Source organism: Pyxicephalus adspersus, chromosome 5, assembly GCF_032062135.1.
Source record: "Pyxicephalus adspersus chromosome 5, UCB_Pads_2.0, whole genome shotgun sequence".
Taxonomy (NCBI): Eukaryota; Metazoa; Chordata; class Amphibia; order Anura; family Pyxicephalidae; genus Pyxicephalus; species Pyxicephalus adspersus.
The window spans coordinates 82,282,346-82,301,948 of record NC_092862.1 but is presented as its reverse complement, the minus strand read 5'-3'; the positions used below and the strand labels follow the sequence as shown (position 1 = coordinate 82,301,948).

General features: G+C 38.2%; 1 protein-coding gene across 1 annotated transcript in view; it reads left to right on the top strand.

The window, feature by feature from the left end:
- TNS3 (tensin 3) overlaps positions 1-18,472 on the top strand; it is a 216,767-nt gene extending 198,295 nt beyond the window's left edge. The window contains exons 20-25 of the mRNA XM_072411956.1: positions 1,465-1,542; positions 5,446-5,523; positions 8,143-8,311; positions 9,215-9,283; positions 9,373-9,399; positions 16,295-18,472. Of these exons, the coding sequence (XP_072268057.1) occupies positions 1,465-1,542; positions 5,446-5,523; positions 8,143-8,311; positions 9,215-9,283; positions 9,373-9,399; positions 16,295-16,436 (563 nt within the window). The 3' untranslated portion in view covers positions 16,437-18,472. The remainder of the gene's footprint in view (positions 1-1,464; positions 1,543-5,445; positions 5,524-8,142; positions 8,312-9,214; positions 9,284-9,372; positions 9,400-16,294) is intronic.
- The last annotated feature ends 1,131 nt before the right edge of the window (positions 18,473-19,603 follow it).

Below are 19,603 nucleotides of genomic sequence, written 5' to 3'. Positions count from 1 at the left end.
AGAAGGGGTAAATGTTTTTTGCTGCTAATATGAGCTAAGCCTAACTTGTTACACCAGATTCATTATACTTTTACACTACTACAACGGATTACACTCTTAAAACTTAGAACACTAGTAAGTTGGGTCACAATACACAGCATGAGACAGTTGTGGCAAAATACATAGAATAGAAAAATTGGATATACTAACAGGGCAGGCATTACAAAGTTGTAACAAATAATTGGGAGAAGGTAGAACACTGAAACAATAAGAGGTTACTAGATACTCATGGCATTAACAACTTGGAGCACTAAATTTGCCGTGTTTTGCCACACCCCCTTTTTTACCACCCGGCTATAGCTTCCTACCACCCGACTGAAAAAAATTTCTGGGGAGAACACTGGTATAGATTAATAAACACATTTTTCATCAACGCATCATTAATATTATGTACAGTGACTGATCATCTTATGTTATACAGTAGAATGAGAGAAGGTATAAAGGATGGTTTGCAGTTGGTAAAGTTTTGTGGAATCTCAAATTTTGGTAATATTTCAGGGCAGCTCCAGAATTTGTGTTGTAGTCTTCTGAACTAGTACATCACCAACATGTGTACAGTGTCTGTGGTTAGAATTTGCGCAGAACTGCAAGAGTGGTGTACCACCCGGGTTGTATTTTTTTTTTCCTGGGTTAACGGGGGAAAGGTCACCTAACCACACCCTGTGGAGGATTGCAACGCATGGCATCAGTCATTTAAGCGGCCCAATAAACAGGACGCTGGGTCCCTTGCTAGTCACAGGGGGAGGGAAGGAAGGACGAGACAATCCTTGGAGGGTTTATGCAAATGGCTGTAAGCCCAATGTGTGGTGTCAGAACTGTGGGCAGGATCTGTGTGTGGATGGGCATGTGTTGTGTCTGAGTAAAATATGTGTGAATATGTGTAACAGCATATGAAATGTGGTGATAGTGTGTATGAGGTAGGTTCGCCGCCAACTTCCTTCCCTCCCCCTGTGACTAGCGGGGGACCCAGCATTCTGTTTATCAGGCTGCTCAGATGACCGATGCCACGCACCGCGATCCTTTGTGGGGCATAGACTGGTTACCCCAGTTGATTAGCCGCTCTCGATCCCTTAGAAGCAGCTCATTTACCCACAGACTTGTCTAGTTTGAGGGTCTTGTTTCCCATGAGCTTTATGGGATAAGACATTATTAATAGAAAAAAACGTTGTATCGTTGTACAAAATTCTTACTTTTTGTACCTGCTTTCTCTTTTATGCTTTCATATTTCAGAAATTGCTCTTGCCCAAATAGAATTTTTAGAATCTAATGTGTCTGAAAAAAATGAAATAAGTATGCCAGTTTTTGTTTTTACCAGATGGAAAATGTTTAGACATATCATTCTGCGGAAACCTCATGCTATTGTTTAAATTTTACTAAAACAGTTTTGTTTTGTTATTAAACCCTTTATGTTTTTTCTTGACTTAGGAAGTTTGACCGCTTTGATTTACCAGCATTCCATTACACCTCTGGCCTTGCCCTGTAAACTGCTCATTCCAGATAAAGGTATGCAAATTAAATCTAATTTGTCAGAACATTTTGTTGTTTTACTAGGTTGCAGTCTTCCTCAAATTTTGACAACAAAAAGTGTAACAGATTTTATGGCTATCTGTGTAAAAATGAGTACGTCTACCCACAAATAAATCACTGGTGGTTAAACGTGCGCCTTGGAAACCTTTTTACTAAGTTGTAAGAAAAAAAAAAAACCTTAGAACCTTAGAACTAGCTCAGCTGGATCAATATTTTTTTCTGGGATTTTTCTTAGATCACCAGCTGCTGGGAATTTCATACTGGATAATTTAGCTCCTATTTGTCTCCCATCCATTAGCTAAGCAGCACAATATGTCCCTGTTGCTAACTAAGATCAGGTGTTTAACCCCAGCATTCCTGCTATAGACACATCAGTGGCCTGTCCGATAGTTTCTTCTTTTGGCCATCTGCATATAAAAAGCCTATTCTTAAAATTTGTGCAAACACCTAAACCAGTTGAGCACCAGTAAAATAAATTGCTTTGTGGTTCTCATACAACAGAGCAGTTGGCTCAAAAAATCTAAACAAAGAGATTAAATGCCCCCGTTACTGAGCTTCACCACCTAGAAACGCGACAAAAAAAACAGCACACTCCAGATTTGGAAACCAATCTTCTAGAGGTTCAGGAACAACTTAAGTTGTTATATCATAAGAAGGCCAAAACACAATTGATCAAGTGAAAAAGATACTACTATGAACAATCTAACCACTGTGGCAGAGTCCTGGCTAGAGCTATCTGTGAAAAAAAAGCAGCTCCATTGGACATTTATTACCAGCATGAAGAAAACCAATGGACAAACTGTAAACACCACTACTGAAAGTATTTCAGACTTATTATCAGCAACTATTTAACCTAAAACCAACAGATACTTACACCACTCCTACTGGTAAGGAACTGTCTATAGCAGACTACCTAAGGAAATCTGGCCTTCCTACTATTCCAGAAGGGAGCATAGAACTCCTAGACAAGCCTGTCATAATATTGGAATTGCAAGCAGCAATATCGAGGGCGGCTAAAGGAAAGGCAACAGGCCCAGATAGCCTAACACATATTACAAAAAAAAAGTCTTAATGTAATCGGGCCCCACCTAGTGAATACCTATAATGAAATAGCCCAAGGTCACTTACCGACACTTGACATTTAACACCAAATGTCACAGTCATCCTGAAACAAGACAAAGATCCACAATCATGTGCCAACTATCGCCCTATATCATTCCTCAACTGCAATTTAAAACTCTTCTCATCTCTCTTCACATCCTGGCTAGCAGATTAACCCCTGTACTATCCAAACTTATCCATCCAGACCAAAGTGGGTTTCTCCCCCTAGGAGAAGCAAGAGACAACACTACGCCTTACATCTCCTGGACTTCTCCAACTCCCGTAATATTCCGTTTATGCTATTTTCTACAGATGCAGAGAAGGTGTTCGATAGAGTAGATTGCACATTTCTCCATCCTTGCTTTAGAAACTTTCCTAAGACATGTGCGTACAAATGTTAATACAGGTTGACAATCAAAAATACGGCAACCTCCGGACCTGAGATGCGCCGGATTTTCGAAAATTATGGATTTTTTTTAAACTCACCTCCACACAGGCCAGCCTTGCTCTTGCAGCACCTGCGGACATCTGGCACAGTTCCAGGGAGCAGGTAGCAGGGACGTCTCAGTGCAGCAAGTAAGACCTAACAGCTGTTTCTGCAGAACAGCACCAGCAAAACATCAGTGGCCAAACTGTGTACTATAGTCCTTGTATTGAAAATGTGATCCGAAATTCATGCCAGGAAACTGAAAGAACCTGGAATATCGATGGCCCAATTTTGGATTGTCAACCTGTATACGATTCATAACAGTTGGTGGCATGGAACATAAGATGGCGGATTATGCCAATGATCTTTTGTTCTATGAAACAAGCCCCATGGTGACATAGTTAATCTAGCAGAATTGAGACGATTCAAGAAATTATCAAGCTATAAAATAAATCTTCCAAAATCTGAGGCACTCAATGTGTCCCTTCCTAGGGAAACATTCCGGACATTACAACCAAATTTCCCCTTTAAATGGGCCAGAACATCCATTAAATTATTGGATACTCAAATCTCAGCGAAACTCACACAACTGATCGAACAAAATTTTTTACCACTACTCAATAAGATATATATATAAGCCACGCTTCCATATGGAATTTTCAAAATTTATGTTGCGACACACTGAGGATAGGTCTTAAAAATTCTGAGGCTGCCTAAAGCGAAGGGTCCAAAATCCATTAGAATACCAACAGGCGGTTCATTTAGTGAGTGTTTTTGACTGGTGTACAAATAAACACACAAAACTTTGGCTGCAGTTGGCAGATATAGAGATGTTAGCATGGGCTCTACTAACAGCTCACTCTCATCTAAGGAAACACCCATTAAAAGGTCCAACGCTGTCAGTATTAAAAAAAATATTTTTGCTCTCAGACCACAATGCTATATCCAACCCCTCAGTCACCTATTCTTGCACATCCGAATTTTCCCATGGGAAAGACAGACCCAGTATTCCAATTATGGTCGCAGCAGGGCATCTCTAGGGCATGTCATTTCATTCACACGGGGGAATGGATACCAGTCCAGTAGTTCCTCGTTTTGGAGAATAAACGAGGAACTACCCACTTTAAGCGTTTTGCGCACCATACAACTCACCTACTGTGATCGCTCCCACACCCGAGACAATTTGACCAACCCCTACTGCCATTTGAAGCCATATGTAAAGGGAGTAGTCCTTCGAGGGGAACATTGTCTTACGGATACCAAACCCTTCCAACTACATCATCACTCACTAAGCTCCATTTTGTGGATAGCTGGGAGACAGATCTGGGTATCACATTTACTGACTCGCAACAGGAGTTTATGCTCCATTTTTGCCATAAGGCAACTATAAATAATGATGATCAGGAAACCAATTATAAAGTGTTCACACGTTGATATAGAACACCTGTAAAGCTGGCAAAAATATGTCCTCTGGCAGACCCAACCTGTTGGCGGTGTCATGCTGCACCAGGTACATTGCTCCATATTTTTTGTAAATGCCCAGTCCTTACCAAGTTCTGGATTTAAGTAGCTGACACGATATTTAAACTGCAGGTTATAGCCACAGAAAACTGGAGCTAGTATTGTTACACGTGGAGGACTTTACCCAAGAACGATATAAACGTTCCCTGGTATGCCATCCACTAAATGCTGCAAAGGCATGTATTCCAGTTTACTGGAAAACATAAATCCCACCGACTTGTTGGCCAATGGCTACGAAGTGCGGCAGACATCTTTGTTATGGAAGAAAATATGATGACCGGAGACGGAAACGCAGAGACATTCAAACAAACATGGTTTTATTGGATACAGCTCAGTACTGCCATAGAATACAGTTCGATTCAATTACAACAGCCTGCCTCTGACAACAAGGAACTGGCCACTCAGGGCCACTCAGTGACAGTAATATGTAAGTGTTCTCAAAATGCTGTTATTATTGTACCAATGAATAATATGAGAACTTAGTTTAGAACTGTGTTTGCCTGCTGTTATATATATATTTTAAATATTTTTTTTCTGTACTTTTTTTTATAATAAAGATATGTCTCAACAAAAAACCATTAATAAATAAAGAAAAGGTTGCTTTGTGGCCTTGAACCCCTTGTGGGTTAAGTATATCAAACAAGTTACAAGTGATCTCTGCACATTCACTGGATGTATTCTGCTGCTTTTTTCTACACGATAGAGCTCTTTTTTTTTTCCAGCTTCAAGTGACTAGAAAAAAGGTTGCACCTAATTTTGCTGCAGCTCAAATGTGAAATTAGACACACGGTAGTATTATTGTTATATTATAACTACTATTTGCCTTTTAGATCATTTGGAAGATATTGCAGAGACAGTTCCTCAGACGGCCGCCAATTCTGCTGCAGAATTACTCAAACAGGGAGCAGGTTGGTCATATAATTGTGTTAATTCAAAATATACTTTTGCTTATGGGGAGATATTCTTTCATAATGGCTGTTGGAAGGAAATCCACCTGCCATTGCAAAATTTAGAGCGTATATCTTACCCCTGATGTGATTATGGTTTACAGCCAAATACTTATTGACAATGAGCATTTTGTTGGTCCGAGTCTAGAGATCTGGAAACCTCCAGATTTAGGAATAAGATTACATATATACTGTAGAATTCAAATATCAAACACAAATATTTTTTTTTCCGGAAACCAAACACAAAGTTTTTGATCCTTAAAATATTTTTTGAATTACACTATGATGGAAAAAACTATCAAAAGTACAATAATGTTGAGCGTAATGATGTAAAGTTGCCCTTTAAAATTTGTAACTACTTTTGAATTGTTTTTTATATTTTTAATAAATCTTAGCTTTAACATGATCTGTTTTTCTAGTTTATTATTTTTTAAGGATAATGATCAGAAATTGCAGCACATTTTTTTCCTTGGTTATAGAATGTGAACTTTTGCTTTCAGTGACTGGTGTTGCCTTACGTGGCATTAGTCACAAATAAAAATTTCTAGGAACTGTTGATTAGTCCTTCACATTAACACATTAACATTAACTGGAATTTTAGTCTAATGTATCCTTTTATAACCACTTGAGCTCATGAATATTCATAGGCCTTCTTGCATTCTATGGGATTAAGGTCAGAACATTTACTCAGTTCATCAAAAACATTAACTTTCCGCTTCAGTAACCATTCTTTTGGTAGAATGACTTGTGTTGACGTGTTTAGGTTTTTTTTTTCTTGCTATGTGATGAATTTTCTCTTGGGCTTCGACTAATGGATAGATACACTTCATCTTCCTTCATTTGCTAGTGCAATTTGGGACCTATAGTTCCACTAACAATAGCATCTGTCTTGGTACATAAATAAAATAATCTCTCTTCATCATTGTGCTTATATTTTGGTGCAGTAGTAGCAAAGCAAGCCTTACCTATAATATTACCACCATCATTTTTCACAGATAGGATAAGAATCTTATGTTTGGTGAAATGCAAATACTGTATTCCAGCATAACACTTTTTATTCAAGCCAAAGAGTTACAAAACGTTTATAGACAGCAATGTTCCTTTTTGGACAGTAGTGGCTTCCTCCTTTTAATTCTATCACGTACCTTTTTCGTAATCCATATGGTGGACTCTAATGAACTCTAAAATGGTATGTAAAGGAGGCCTTTGGTTCCCAGAGTATTACATGTTTTTTTTTTTTTTTTTTTGCATTTAAGCCTTCTTTACACTAGTTGATGGGTGCACAAATTATTGGCTAAATAATTAATATCCTACTGGTATCTATAGTTTACCTGAGCAGTCTATTCTACATTTAATATAAATTCAGTTGATAGTAACACCACAGCCACCAATCAATGGAAGCCCCCCCCCCCCCCCCTGTATTTTTCTAAAACAACTAACAAAGCCAGTTGTTAGAGAGCACTACTGGCTAAACTAATTCAGAACTTTTTCTGGCCTGGTAAGCATCAGTGACTGTTTTTCAGAAGATCCAGACTTCTGTTATTTAACCCCCTAAGTTGGCCCGACCATTTTTTTTCCGTTACAGATTTTAATGTTTGTAAAAGACATCTGAACTATATATTTTTCTGAAAGCAGAGCCTGTAGGATAAAAAGGTGATAGTTGCAAATTGTATCACAGAATATTTGCATATTAAACCTGCATTGTCAGCAAATAATACACTAAATACTACTATAGTGCAAATAAACACAATAAAATTACTTTTCTTTTTAAAAAATAAAGATTAATAAGTTGACCATGAAAATATGATACTCAATATGGTCTGTTGGTAGCATTTTAACAAATCTTTACAGGTCATTAGTTTAGATGGTTGTAGAATTAATTCATTTCGCTCTGGCATGCAGGACAATACCCATTATGTGTAACACAACTGTTTCTTTCAATGTGTGTTGTCGGTGCATATATTTATATGCATGTGCATTGAAACAGGATAAGACCCTAATGGCTAACTTCCTGGCATTTGTGCTTTGAGGGAATATAGGGTTTATTTAAAAGCTAAACTTTTTTCAATTGTGGATTTAGTGGTCAGAAGACTCTTTTCAAGTTTATATCACTGTTTATATCCCTGCTAGGGAGACAAGCCCTCTTTATAAGTCCTGGTGATCATTATGAGAAAATCTACAATTTTAAGTTAGCACCAGAACAGTAATAGAGGGGAAATCTTCCAATGGGGACATCTATTTTGAAAAGTGTATGTTTTCACCTAATTTTGTATATACAGCACAGAACGTGGGAAGATGAACCCTGGTGGGTTTTATTTGTTTTATACTCTCTCCAAATAGAGAAAAAAAGGATTATGCTTTATTTTTATTTTAATGTTTGTCATGTGGTTAACATGTGCTTTTGAATGTTTTGTGATTTTGATGACTAAATGACTTTTGCTAGACTTTCATTGCACTTGTTATGGTCGAAATAAATAATGCTTGAAAATATTTGATCATGGTTTTGCATTTGAACATTTAAGAACTGGTAAAATCACCTTATGTAATGTTTAATATTATGATTCAATTCATTGCTTTTAGCTTGTAACGTTTGGTATCTGAATTCTGTGGAAATGGAGTCCCTTACAGGGTATCAAGCAGTGCAGAAAGCTCTTAGCATAACCCTAAATCAAGACCCACCTCCCGTGTCCACTGTGGTGCATTTCAAAGTGTCTGCTCAAGGAATCACTCTAACAGACAATCAACGGAAGTAAGATCAATATGTACTAATTTTTATAATAAGTTTATGTAAATGCAATAAATGAGTTTCTCTTATTCGCTTCCTTCTTTTAATTATACCTTTGAAAGCATTTTATTGTAAAATATATCTGTTTGATAAATGCATAAAAAAGTTGATCTTGTCAAATATAGAGCTTGTCTATGTCTTCTACATCCTCCTTGTATTGTCTCAAGGGTCTGCTGAGCCCTCCTAGTTGTTATTCAATTAATCATAGTCTAACTAATGAATGATAACCCTTTATGCTGTAGAGATCTGGAGTGAGAGTGGGTAATATGTAGACAGTGGCCAGAGCTAATACTTTTAAGTCTTTAAATGCCCTTCATGTGTGTTCTCAATGGTAAAAATGAAAAGATAATAATTGGGTGCAGAGGAACAAAAATAATTTCATTAGCCAAGTCAGCTACAAAGAAACAAGCAAAAATAAATGGTATCACACCCAGTAAGGTGTGTGGGTTTGGCACTACTGGGGTGTCTGTCTATATTACATTATTTATATTTTTTTTTAAATCATGTATGTATTATCTTCCTGTACACTGAGACTAATGGGCAATTCAAAAGCCACATTGTTCAAATCAACACCCCAGCTTTCTCCCCAGCATATTTTTAATGCAGCTCTCTGATACCTTGTATTTGTGATATCCTTTACTTTAATTTGCACAGTTGTGTAATATTTTTTGTTACCCATAGTACTTTGCAAACCTCTCTCTAAATTCATATTCACTTTGAGGAGGCATGTGGTCATTACTAGTGCTATGTATTTTAAAGTGCTCATAACTTCAATTCCTTTTTTGGTACATTCTACACAAGGAGGAATTCAACAATTTGCACTCTACCCTAAAAAGATTTTCATTTATTTCCTACTTTCTCTACTAGGCTCTTCTTTCGAAGACATTATCCAGTTAACACAGTTATATTCTGTGCCCTTGATCCACAGGACAGAAAGTAAGAAATGTTTATGTTATTTAGAAGTTAATATTAAAAGTCCATCTACACTTTGCAACTAATTTGTATTTCCAATTTTTTCTACTCAGATGGAAGAGAGATGGACTTTCTGCAAAGTAAGTATAAGTTATTTTGGATTAGATGCATGGTTTCAATGATAATGTCATTTTGTGCAAATAAAACATTTAAAAATTTAAAAATGAATTTAACATAAATATAATGGAATACTACATTCCAACAAAAAAATGAAAAATGAAAAGTAGAAATCTGTGTAGGGGAGACCTGTCCTGCAATCCAGATTTTCATCCATTCTTAGTTCTAGTTTACTTTTAGTCTCTTTATGCTGAAAATCTTATGATCAGAAAAACTCTTCCTTGTGATTCAGTAAAACTAACACTAAACCTACCTAGTGCAAGCTCTTTGCCACCTTTCACAGATAAACGTTAATATTAAAAAGTCAGTACCAAGTCTTTCTCAGATACCTATCAGATTCCATTCTGTCCTAGAAATTTGAATGTGGTTAATTATACAGGAAATCTAATTAAATAATCTTGCACAAACATCTGCAAATAAATCGATTGGAGGTTCAGGCACTGTTGTTTGTTTAAAAGTAAACTGTATAGGTTTTGGGTCAATTGTTTTCAAGTTCGTTTAACTGTTTATATCTTTTTTGTTACCAAGTAAAATACTTTAGTTTTTTGAGTAAACACCTAATACAGAAAATGATATGTGTTTAGAAGTAGAGCTCAGCAAAAGCTATTCTTCTCCAAAATCTGTATTCTCAGAACATTCTCCTATTCTGCCTGCCAAAATTTAATTCTTGTGTATCCAATTGTTTTCCCCTGCAATCTTCTGATCATCTGATTGTGTATTGTACGTCTCCCATTGTAGATGAACTTATTGCACCAACCTAAATCTCCCCATAGATTTATCTGTTGACTATCCCTTTGTTCCAGCTGAGTGCACATTGATACTTATTACCCTGCTAACCCCTCCCCTACCCAGGTTCAATTGATATCCCAAATTCCTAGTTACTCCCATCAGTCCATCCATATTCAGGGCCCAAAGCACCTATTTAATCAACAGGCATGGTCACCTGGGGACCCTGGTCACGTGCCCAAATCTTAAGTACCAAATTAATAGTGCAATGGGAATTATTTCAGGGATTTGACACAGGAATTGGAAAAAATGGGAAAGGAAGCAAAGGAGGCTTTTTTAGGCACCAAAAGAATTGTTGTAAATAAAATCAATGTAATTTTTATTTGAATACAAAATCATTAAAAATTAAAACAATCAATATTCATACAATAAGGTTTACTTTTCCACTCTAATTTTTGGTAGAGGAGGTTACAAACTTGCATATATTTCAAGCATAGCAGGACGGGGTCTAATCCCGACGCTTTTCGCACAGAAGAGCTTCCTCAGTGGATATATATATCTCTTGTGTAGTATTGAGATCACACCAAGTAATATAGGATTGTCAATTGATTTGAATCCTCGTCTGACTCTACTTATACTGCTGCTCTCTCCAATAGAGGCCTGCACTTTACACATACTCCTAGACCTGGCAACAGAGTAGGGGGTGGTGTGGGTCTCACTCTCCCACCTAACTGTACATACAGAGTCCTTCCTACCCCACCCTCTAATTTTCACCTTCTTTGAAGTCCACTCCATCTGTCTTTTCAGCCCCTTACCCCTCATTGTTGCTGTTGTCTACCACCCCCCCGGCCAAGTACCGTGTTTCCCCAAAAATAAGACACTGTCTTCTATTTGTTTTTCCTCAATATGGATTATTTTCAGGGGATGTCTTTTTTTTTTAAGTATGGTACAACCATCTACATTTATTCTACATCCCCTGGTGTTTCTGTGGGGTGAGAGAGACCCACAGACTGTTGCTGGTCAGTGCTGGGGAGCAGCAGCTTTACTGGTGTTTGTGGGGGGTGAGAGAGACCCACAGACTGTTGCTAGTTGGTGCTGGGGGAGAGAGACCCACAGTGCTGAGTAAAACGGCAGCCACAGCTTTACTTCTTCTGCCTGAGAACACACAATACCTAAAACAGAGCGTCCTGCTCCTCACTTTACTGAGGAGACTTTTACTTTCATTTTTTGCAGACTTTTATTTTCACTATCCTTTTTCTATCCTCCCTCTATGCCTCAGCTTGCAGCAGGCACAGAACGACACGCCTATCACTATGTCTTATATTCCGGGTATGGCTTATATTGGACAAATGCTTAGAAATCCTGCTATGGCTTATTTTATGGGTATGTCTTATTTTCGGGGAAACACGGTATCACAGTTTTTGGATAACTTTGCCTCTTGGCTCTCACACATTCGTTCCCATGACCTGCCCACCCTCATCCTTGGTGGCTTTATTGTTGCAGTGGATGAGCTCAACCATCCTTCCTCGGCCAAACTGCTCTCCATTACATCCTCCTTTGGACACAGAACGTAAACGACCCCACACACATCATTGGACACACTTGAGACCTGGTATTTTCCAAACTCTGCAATTTAACCCTCCTTGACAACTCACCATTTCCCCTTTCTGATCACAACCTTATCACCTTCAACCTATCAAACTCTTGCCCCCATTTGCCACATCCCAGACCTGGTCAATGGCAGAGAGATATCCGTAACCTTGACCACATACCTATTCTCAAACTGCCTTACGTAGCCCCCCCCCCCCCACCCTCTCTAAAATCACATCTCCAGATGAAGCTACCACTCGGATCAACTACACCCTTTCTCTGGCTCTGGATAAAGTTTTCCCTGCCACCTTCCGCTACCCCCGTCCTGTAACCCTCGTCCCTGGCATAACAATCACACCAAACAGCTACAAAAGACTGTCACGAACAAGACACTAGACAGGAGGTGGACCCTCTGTGCTACCAGCATGTTTAGCTGAGGTGATATCAGAGGCACAGAGTCTAAGGCACCGCCCGGGGTTCACCAGAGCACCCCGCAAGGGGTGTTGGGCTTTGCTGCAAACGGCACCCAGGTTGCGGCCCTCAGACTCACCCGTGCAGGTAGCAGCTGACAGCTGGAGATAACCAAGGCGCAGTGCAAAGTCGACAGGCAAATTCAAAAAATCGGAAACAGGACCGGGTCAGGGCAGGCAGAGAACAAGCACGGTCAGGACAAGCCAAGGTCAGGAACCGGAAACTAGGACTGGAAACTTGAATACTCACAGGAACCTCGGGTAGTAACACCTATTGCTGAGGCAATAGGTGTCTGACTGAGCCCAGCATATATAGGGAGACTGACAGTCTAGCTGGGCGGAGACTAGGAGGACAGGTGAGAAACAAATGGTAGAAATGTCTCGGCAACGCCCCTAAGTGCAGAGCAGCTAGAGCAAGGTGGGAACAGCTGCTGCTAATCAGACACCATCAGGAGGACAACAAGTACCAGATCAGCAGTGCTGCTGATCTGTGACAGACTGTTTGTGCAGCTGAGTGCAAGTGGAGAAAATCTGGCCTCAGCACAGACTTCATGGACTACAAAGCTAGAAAAAATGTAACACCGAGCTCACTGTCACCAAGGAAAATTATTTCTCCGCTGTCATTTCCTCTCTTCCAACCCACGCAGCCTCTTCTCAACAATTGACTCCCTCCCAACCCTAACCAAACTTTTCAACATCTCCCTTTCTACTGGTATCTACCCCTCTGCTTTCAAACATGCCATAATTCTCCCTATCCTGAAGAAACCCTCAGTAGACCCTCCCTATCTTCTGGCTACCGTCCTAATTTCCCTTCTCCTGTCTTTTTCCAAGCTTCTTGAGTGCCTTGTCTACAAAATACTCACCGATTTACCTGAGCACTAACTCTCTCCTTGACCCTCCCCAGTCTGGTTTTCGAGCTGCCCATTCCACCAAAACAGCCCTTACTAAAGTGGCCAATGACCACATCAGAGCTAAGTCTCAAGGCAACTTTTCCTTCCTCCTTCTTCTAGATCTTTCCTCTGCTTTTGACAGTGTTGATCACCCCTTTCTAATATAAATCATGCGCTCCATTGGTATCAGTGACACTGCTCTCCCTTGGTTTGCTTCTCATCTGTCTGACCGCTCCTTTCAAGTTTCCTTTAATGGTAAATCATCCTCTCCCACTCGCTGTTGGTGTTCCCCAGGGGTCAGTCCTTTTCAGGGAACTAGTTCTCTTTCTCTGTAACCTCCTCTCTCGGAAGTCTCATGTCCTCCTTTGGCTTACAGTACAATCTGTATGCTGATGACACTCAAATCTTTCTGTCCACACCTGACTTGTCTCCTTCAGTCCTGGATACAGTCTCATGCTGCCTGTCAGCCATCTCATCATGGATTTCTGACTGTTTCCTAAAACTCAACCTAGATAAAACAGAACTCATCCTTCCCCTCCTTTTAAATTCCAAATCCCCCCAGACATAATCCTAACTGTTAACAACACTGTTATTTGTCCCTCCCCTCAGTCACGTTGTCTTGGCCTTTGATTATGCTCTCTCATTTACGCCCCATATTCCAAACATTTCCAGGTCCTGTCACCTACGCAACATCACCAAAATCCACCCCTACCTGTCCCAAGAGACCACCAAACTCCTTGTATACGCTCTTATCATATGTCGTCTGGACTACTGCAATATAACTATACTGCAATATATCCCTGGAATTCCACTAACCCAACTCTCTCCTCTAGTCACTGGTAAGGTACCAATGGATTGGCGTAAGCCCAATGTGGTTCCTATCTTCAAAAAGGGTGCAAAGTCATTACCAGGTAACTACCCGACGGGTTAGTTTAACGTCCATAGTTGGAAAGGTCCTAGAGAGTTTGGTAAAGAACCACATAGAGGAGTTTTGCTAGAAAATAATAATCTAAGTGATAGTCAGGATGGCTTTAAGAAAGACCGAAGTTGTCAAACAAATTTACTCTCCTTTTATGAGGAAGTAAGTAAAAAGGTAGACAGTAGAGTAGCAGTTGATTTAGTGTACTTGGACTTTGCTAAACCATTTGACACTGCACCCTACAGACGGTAATATGCTAGTTAGGGTCAATAGATTTAGAAAAGTCAATCTGTAAATTGATAGAGAACTGGCCTAAAGACCGCATCCAGAGAGTTGTAATTAATGATTCATACTCTGAATGGTCTAAGGTTATTAGTGGTGTACCCCAGGGTTCAGTGTTAGGACCTTTACTGTTTAACATGTAAAAATTATAAAGAGTTTGGGATTAAAAGTACCATTTCTGTGTTTGCAGATGACACCAAACTATGTAATGGAATTAAGTCCATACAAGATGTCTATATTCTACAAGCACACCTGGATGTACTGTTGCAAGTGGCAAATGACATTTAAAATAGATAAATGTAAAGTTATGCACTTGGGAGCTAACAACATGCATGCTTCATACTGTCCCAGGGGAATACACTTGGGGGAGTCAGAAATGGAAAAGGATCTGGGGGTTCTTGTAGATCATATACTTAATAACAGCATGCAATGCCAAGCTGCAATATCTAAAGCTAGTAAAGTACTTTCTTGTATTAAAAAAGGAATAGACTACAGAGATGGAGACATTATCCTGCTCCTGTACAAAGCATTGGTAAGACCACATCTGGAATATGCAGTCCAGTTTTGGGCACCAGTTCACAAAAAGGACATTGTGGAATTGGAGAGAGTGCAGAGAGATTAGCTGAAATGAATCTATTCTCCCCTGAGAAGAGACGTTTAAGGGGGTATATGATTACCCTGTATAAATATTTAAACGGTCCATATAGTGAATTCTCTTCCCCATTATTCATTGTAAGATCATTACAAAGAACAAGAGGGCAGACTTTGTGTCTGGAGGAAAAGAAGTTTAAGATCCGGATAAGGAAGGGATTCTTCACTGTAAGGTCTCCCTCAGGAAGTAGTTACAGCAATTACTATTGCTTTAGGAAAATGCTGGATGTTTTCCTGGAAGCACAGAATATAACTGAGTATTAAGGCTTTAAAGTAAAAATACCAGTGACTGTTGATCCAGGGAGCATCCTCATGGAATCAGGAAGGAATTTTCTTTCCTCTGTTAAAGCAAATTGTACCAGGGTTTTTTTTTTTTTTTTTTGCCTACCTCTGGACCAACTATGTCTTTTTTTCTATGTCAATGTCTGGGATATGATTATTTCCCTGGTGGCCGAACTTGATAGACTTATGTCTTTTTTTCAACCTAACCTACTATGTGACTATGTAACTATGTAACACTGCAGCCAGACTCATCCATCCTTCCCACTGCTGCTCTTCTGCTGCATCTCTTTGCCGTTCTCTTCACTGGCTTTTATTTCACCTTGGAATCACATTCAAACTCCTTTGCTTTGCCTTCTTATCCCTCCACAATTCTTGTCTCACTTACCTTTCTGACCTGGTAAAGCCGCTCATCCGATGACCTACAACTGACTTCCTCACTTATAAACTCATCACACACACGACTCCAAAACTTTTCTAGAGCTACCTCAACTCTCTAGAATAGTCTTCCTCGTCCTTTTCAGTTTGCTCCTACTTTCTTTTCATTTAAAAGAGCACTCAAAACCCATTTTGTGAAACTTGTCTACCCATCTTCCTCTGTTTTTTGAAACCGTCACTACTTCCCACCACTACAATTCTCCCCTCCTATTGTGTGTTAATTCCCCAACCTTCTAGATTGTGAGCTCTTTGGGGCAGGGTCCTCTCCCCTGTTTCACTGTCTGTATTTGTCTGTCTTTTGCAACCCCTTTTTTATGTACAGCGCTGCCTATAATATTGGCGCTATGTAAATCCTGTTTATTATTAAAAATATTAACATTCAAGCAGTCAAGTGGAGGAAGGTAATAATATTATCCTTTTGTGATCACCAACCTTTTTAAAGCTTGAGCTGTTGTGTTTTTTGGAGTTTTTTTTTGTTTTGCCCCCAACATTATCATGTTATACCTGGCTTATTTTTCATTCCTAGCCATAAAAATGTAAAGAAATTAAAGATTTGTATTGCATAACAATAATAGTGTAATAAAAAAAAAAATTTACTTTTTTTCTTCCTCAGAGTTTTTGGCTTTGTAGCAAGAAAAGGCAATGGAAATGAGAACATCTGTTACCTCTTCGCTGAACATGATCCAGAACAGCCAGCTAGTGCTATAGTGAATTTTGTATCTAAAGTCATGATTGGTTCCCTAAGGAAAATATAGCCTGGCTTTGGGGTGAAAAAGTTAGTTACATTTTGTGTGATAACAGTGACATAATGACATTTACTTACATTCCTAGGAGAAGTTAGAAAGGTGGATGGAATTCACGTTTTGAAGTGATTTCAGTTTTGCAAAATGTGAAGATAAAATATTATTTCTGCAGTACTAATTAAGTTAATAAGATTAAAGCCATTGTTTTTTTCTGATATTCTCTATTGTACATGTAATGAAACTTTATCATGCCCTAAAATAATTTAAATGTTTCCAGTATGTACATTTAGTGGCACACATAACATAATTTTATGTAAAATGTATTCTTTATATTTGCTCTTTACTAATACAATTTAAAACTGTGCTTTAGCTTTGAATGTAAATGGAAAAGTATGGAAATTAATGTGGAATATTGACTGAAAAACGTAAAGTAAATCTGTCTGAAAAGTTGGGCAATTCAAGCTGAGCATATTATTATTATTAAAAAAGAAAAAAGCATAGGCAGCACTTACCCTTTAAAACCCCAATGTCAAATGATTTCAGAGATATAAGCAGTTTTAATATTGTATACATAACACATTCTCTCTATCCTTCTGTATAAAACTCCACTGCCTATAACTTTGGATCTTCTGATTGTTTTGACATTTTTTATGCTTTCTTACCATATGCTTAGTCTAAAAATGTTTTGATAGGTTTATGGGAAGCTGCGTGTGCAATCATTTTGGCAAGTTATTGCAATGAACAAAGATAAGGAAAAGCAGGAAAAATTGTTTATTTATATTTCATTTTGTCATTTCATAGTATTCATATATGCATTTATCAATTGTAATTTTTTCATTGTTTAAATGTTCATGTATATGTATTCTAAAAGATCCGGTACACTATTTTCCTCATGAAGAACATTCACTATAGGAGTAGAGATTTAAAAGCACTATACAGAACAGGACTTCAGTAAATAGAACTGAGAAACAAAAAACACCTGTACACAAAATTGTAATCTTAGAGAGATGTGATAATAGTTATATTTTGGCTTCTTAAAGATAATTGAAGAAATGATCCCTAACTAGTGTAATTCACCAACTCTAAGAATGGTCTTTTTGCTGGAATATTATATATTTGTCCTAAATGCAAAAGCTTTATAATTTTACATGTGCCTTTTCAATTTATACAGCTGTCCTACACTCAGTGCTACATTTAAATGAAATTGTTCTTTCCCTAATAAGCATAAATATACAGACTTGTCCAAATAAGATTTATATTTGCCGCCTTATTCAGACTAACCAACTTCATTATAGGTTTTCTTTAGGTCTCAGAGTTAAATGTGTGAGGTGAGTTGCTGCTGTTCTCACTGACTGACACAGGACAACTGATACCTGATTTAATGTAAGTAGGAAAGCAAAGATAAAGTACACATGTAAGTAGGAAAGCTACGATAAGAATGATGGCTCCCTGCATGAGGTTTTAAAAGCAGGCCAGTCCCTATATTCTATCTTCGTTTCCTTAAAATAATGACTAACATGTCAATATATAACAATACATAAATTCAAACTGATAGTGCTGTTAGAATACTTGACCATTGTATGGACTGCTATAACCAAAATAACTTGTCTTATGTTTGTTTTGTATTGTGTGTGCTGATTTCTGGATATTTAGTTTTCCTTTTAGGATGTTTTTGTATGTATATTCTATGCTTTTTTAACAAAATAAACACACTCTAAATATATTGTTTTAACTATGGACTTTTATGGACCAGTTAGAATTACACATGTTTTTAAAGTATTAAAATATTTATGTAGTTTAGGCATTTTTTTAAATTATATTTTAGTACAACATTAGAAAAGTTATCATAGTTGCTAAATGTGAAGATACAGTAAATTAATTTACTATGTCCATTCTAAAATTGTATACAGGTACTGCAGTGCTTTTTAACCAAATTATGTATTGCTTGATGGCTGTAATGTGTTTTGTTTTTTTTACCCTGCATTACTAAAAGGATACACAAATTTACTCAATGATATTAAATAAAAAAAATATTGTTTGTATTTTTATCAATGCGTTTATAATGTTATTTACACATGGCTACAGAGTTATAAATTGAACAGAATTGAATATTGCAGCCACAGTGGCTACTTACAAATAACATGGCTCTTAATTTGGTGGCACCACGCAAGTTCCAAGAGATGTTCAAGAAAGATGTTTTGTCCAGTAACACTCTATAATCTATGAAAATATAATATTCGCTGTCACATCTTCAAAGATCAGGGAGGGCCAACTTTTTTCTTCTGGGGACTTATTGCATATTTTCCAACAAATAAAGTTTAAAAATACCCACAATTACATTTGCAAAAAAAAAAAGGTAGCAAAGGTATACCTTACTGTGGGGGAGAAATAAACTTTAACCTATATAATGCCTATGCTACAGCACAATGTGCAGCACTGTACACAATCGAATTGGTGGGGAGGAGGGGAGATATGTAAAGTGCATTGCTCAGGTGTGTAATGTACAGGAGGCATAGTGTTTATTGTATAAGGTGCATGGGTCAGGAGGAAAATAATACGTAATGCAATGAACAAAGTGCAGCGGTTGGGTATGTAGCAGCACTTTGTTCTGGTCTGGTAAATTGAGTGTTGACCCCTTATTATTCATTCCAGTAACTTCATCTAAAGAAAATCAGTACCCCCTAAAAAACATCCAAAAACAAAAAAACATATATACTCACAAATATACCCACAGATCACAAACAAACACACAAATATACACACATGCCTACCGTATTATTATTAATATTATTATTATTATTATTATTAATAATCAGGATTTATATAGCGCCAACATATTACACAGCGCTGTACATAAGATAGGGGTAGCAAAATCAAGACAGTGACACAAGCGGAGAAGAGGACCCTGCCCCGAAGAGCTTACAATCTAGGCAGTGGGGGAAGTCTCACACAATGGCCCTGATTCATCAATGAAATCCGCGCTCGCTGGACGCGCGTACTTTCGCGCTTCCAGCGAGCCGGTTTTCCGCGGTCTGGAGTCGAGTGCGCTCGTACACTCGCCCCCTCACTGCCAGCCGGATTCCTGCCTTGATAATAATGAGCAATAGGGGTCGCGAATCTGCCAATTAAGGCGGTTAGATTTCAGCTGCGCGATTAAGGAGGATCTGTTAAGCTGTCAC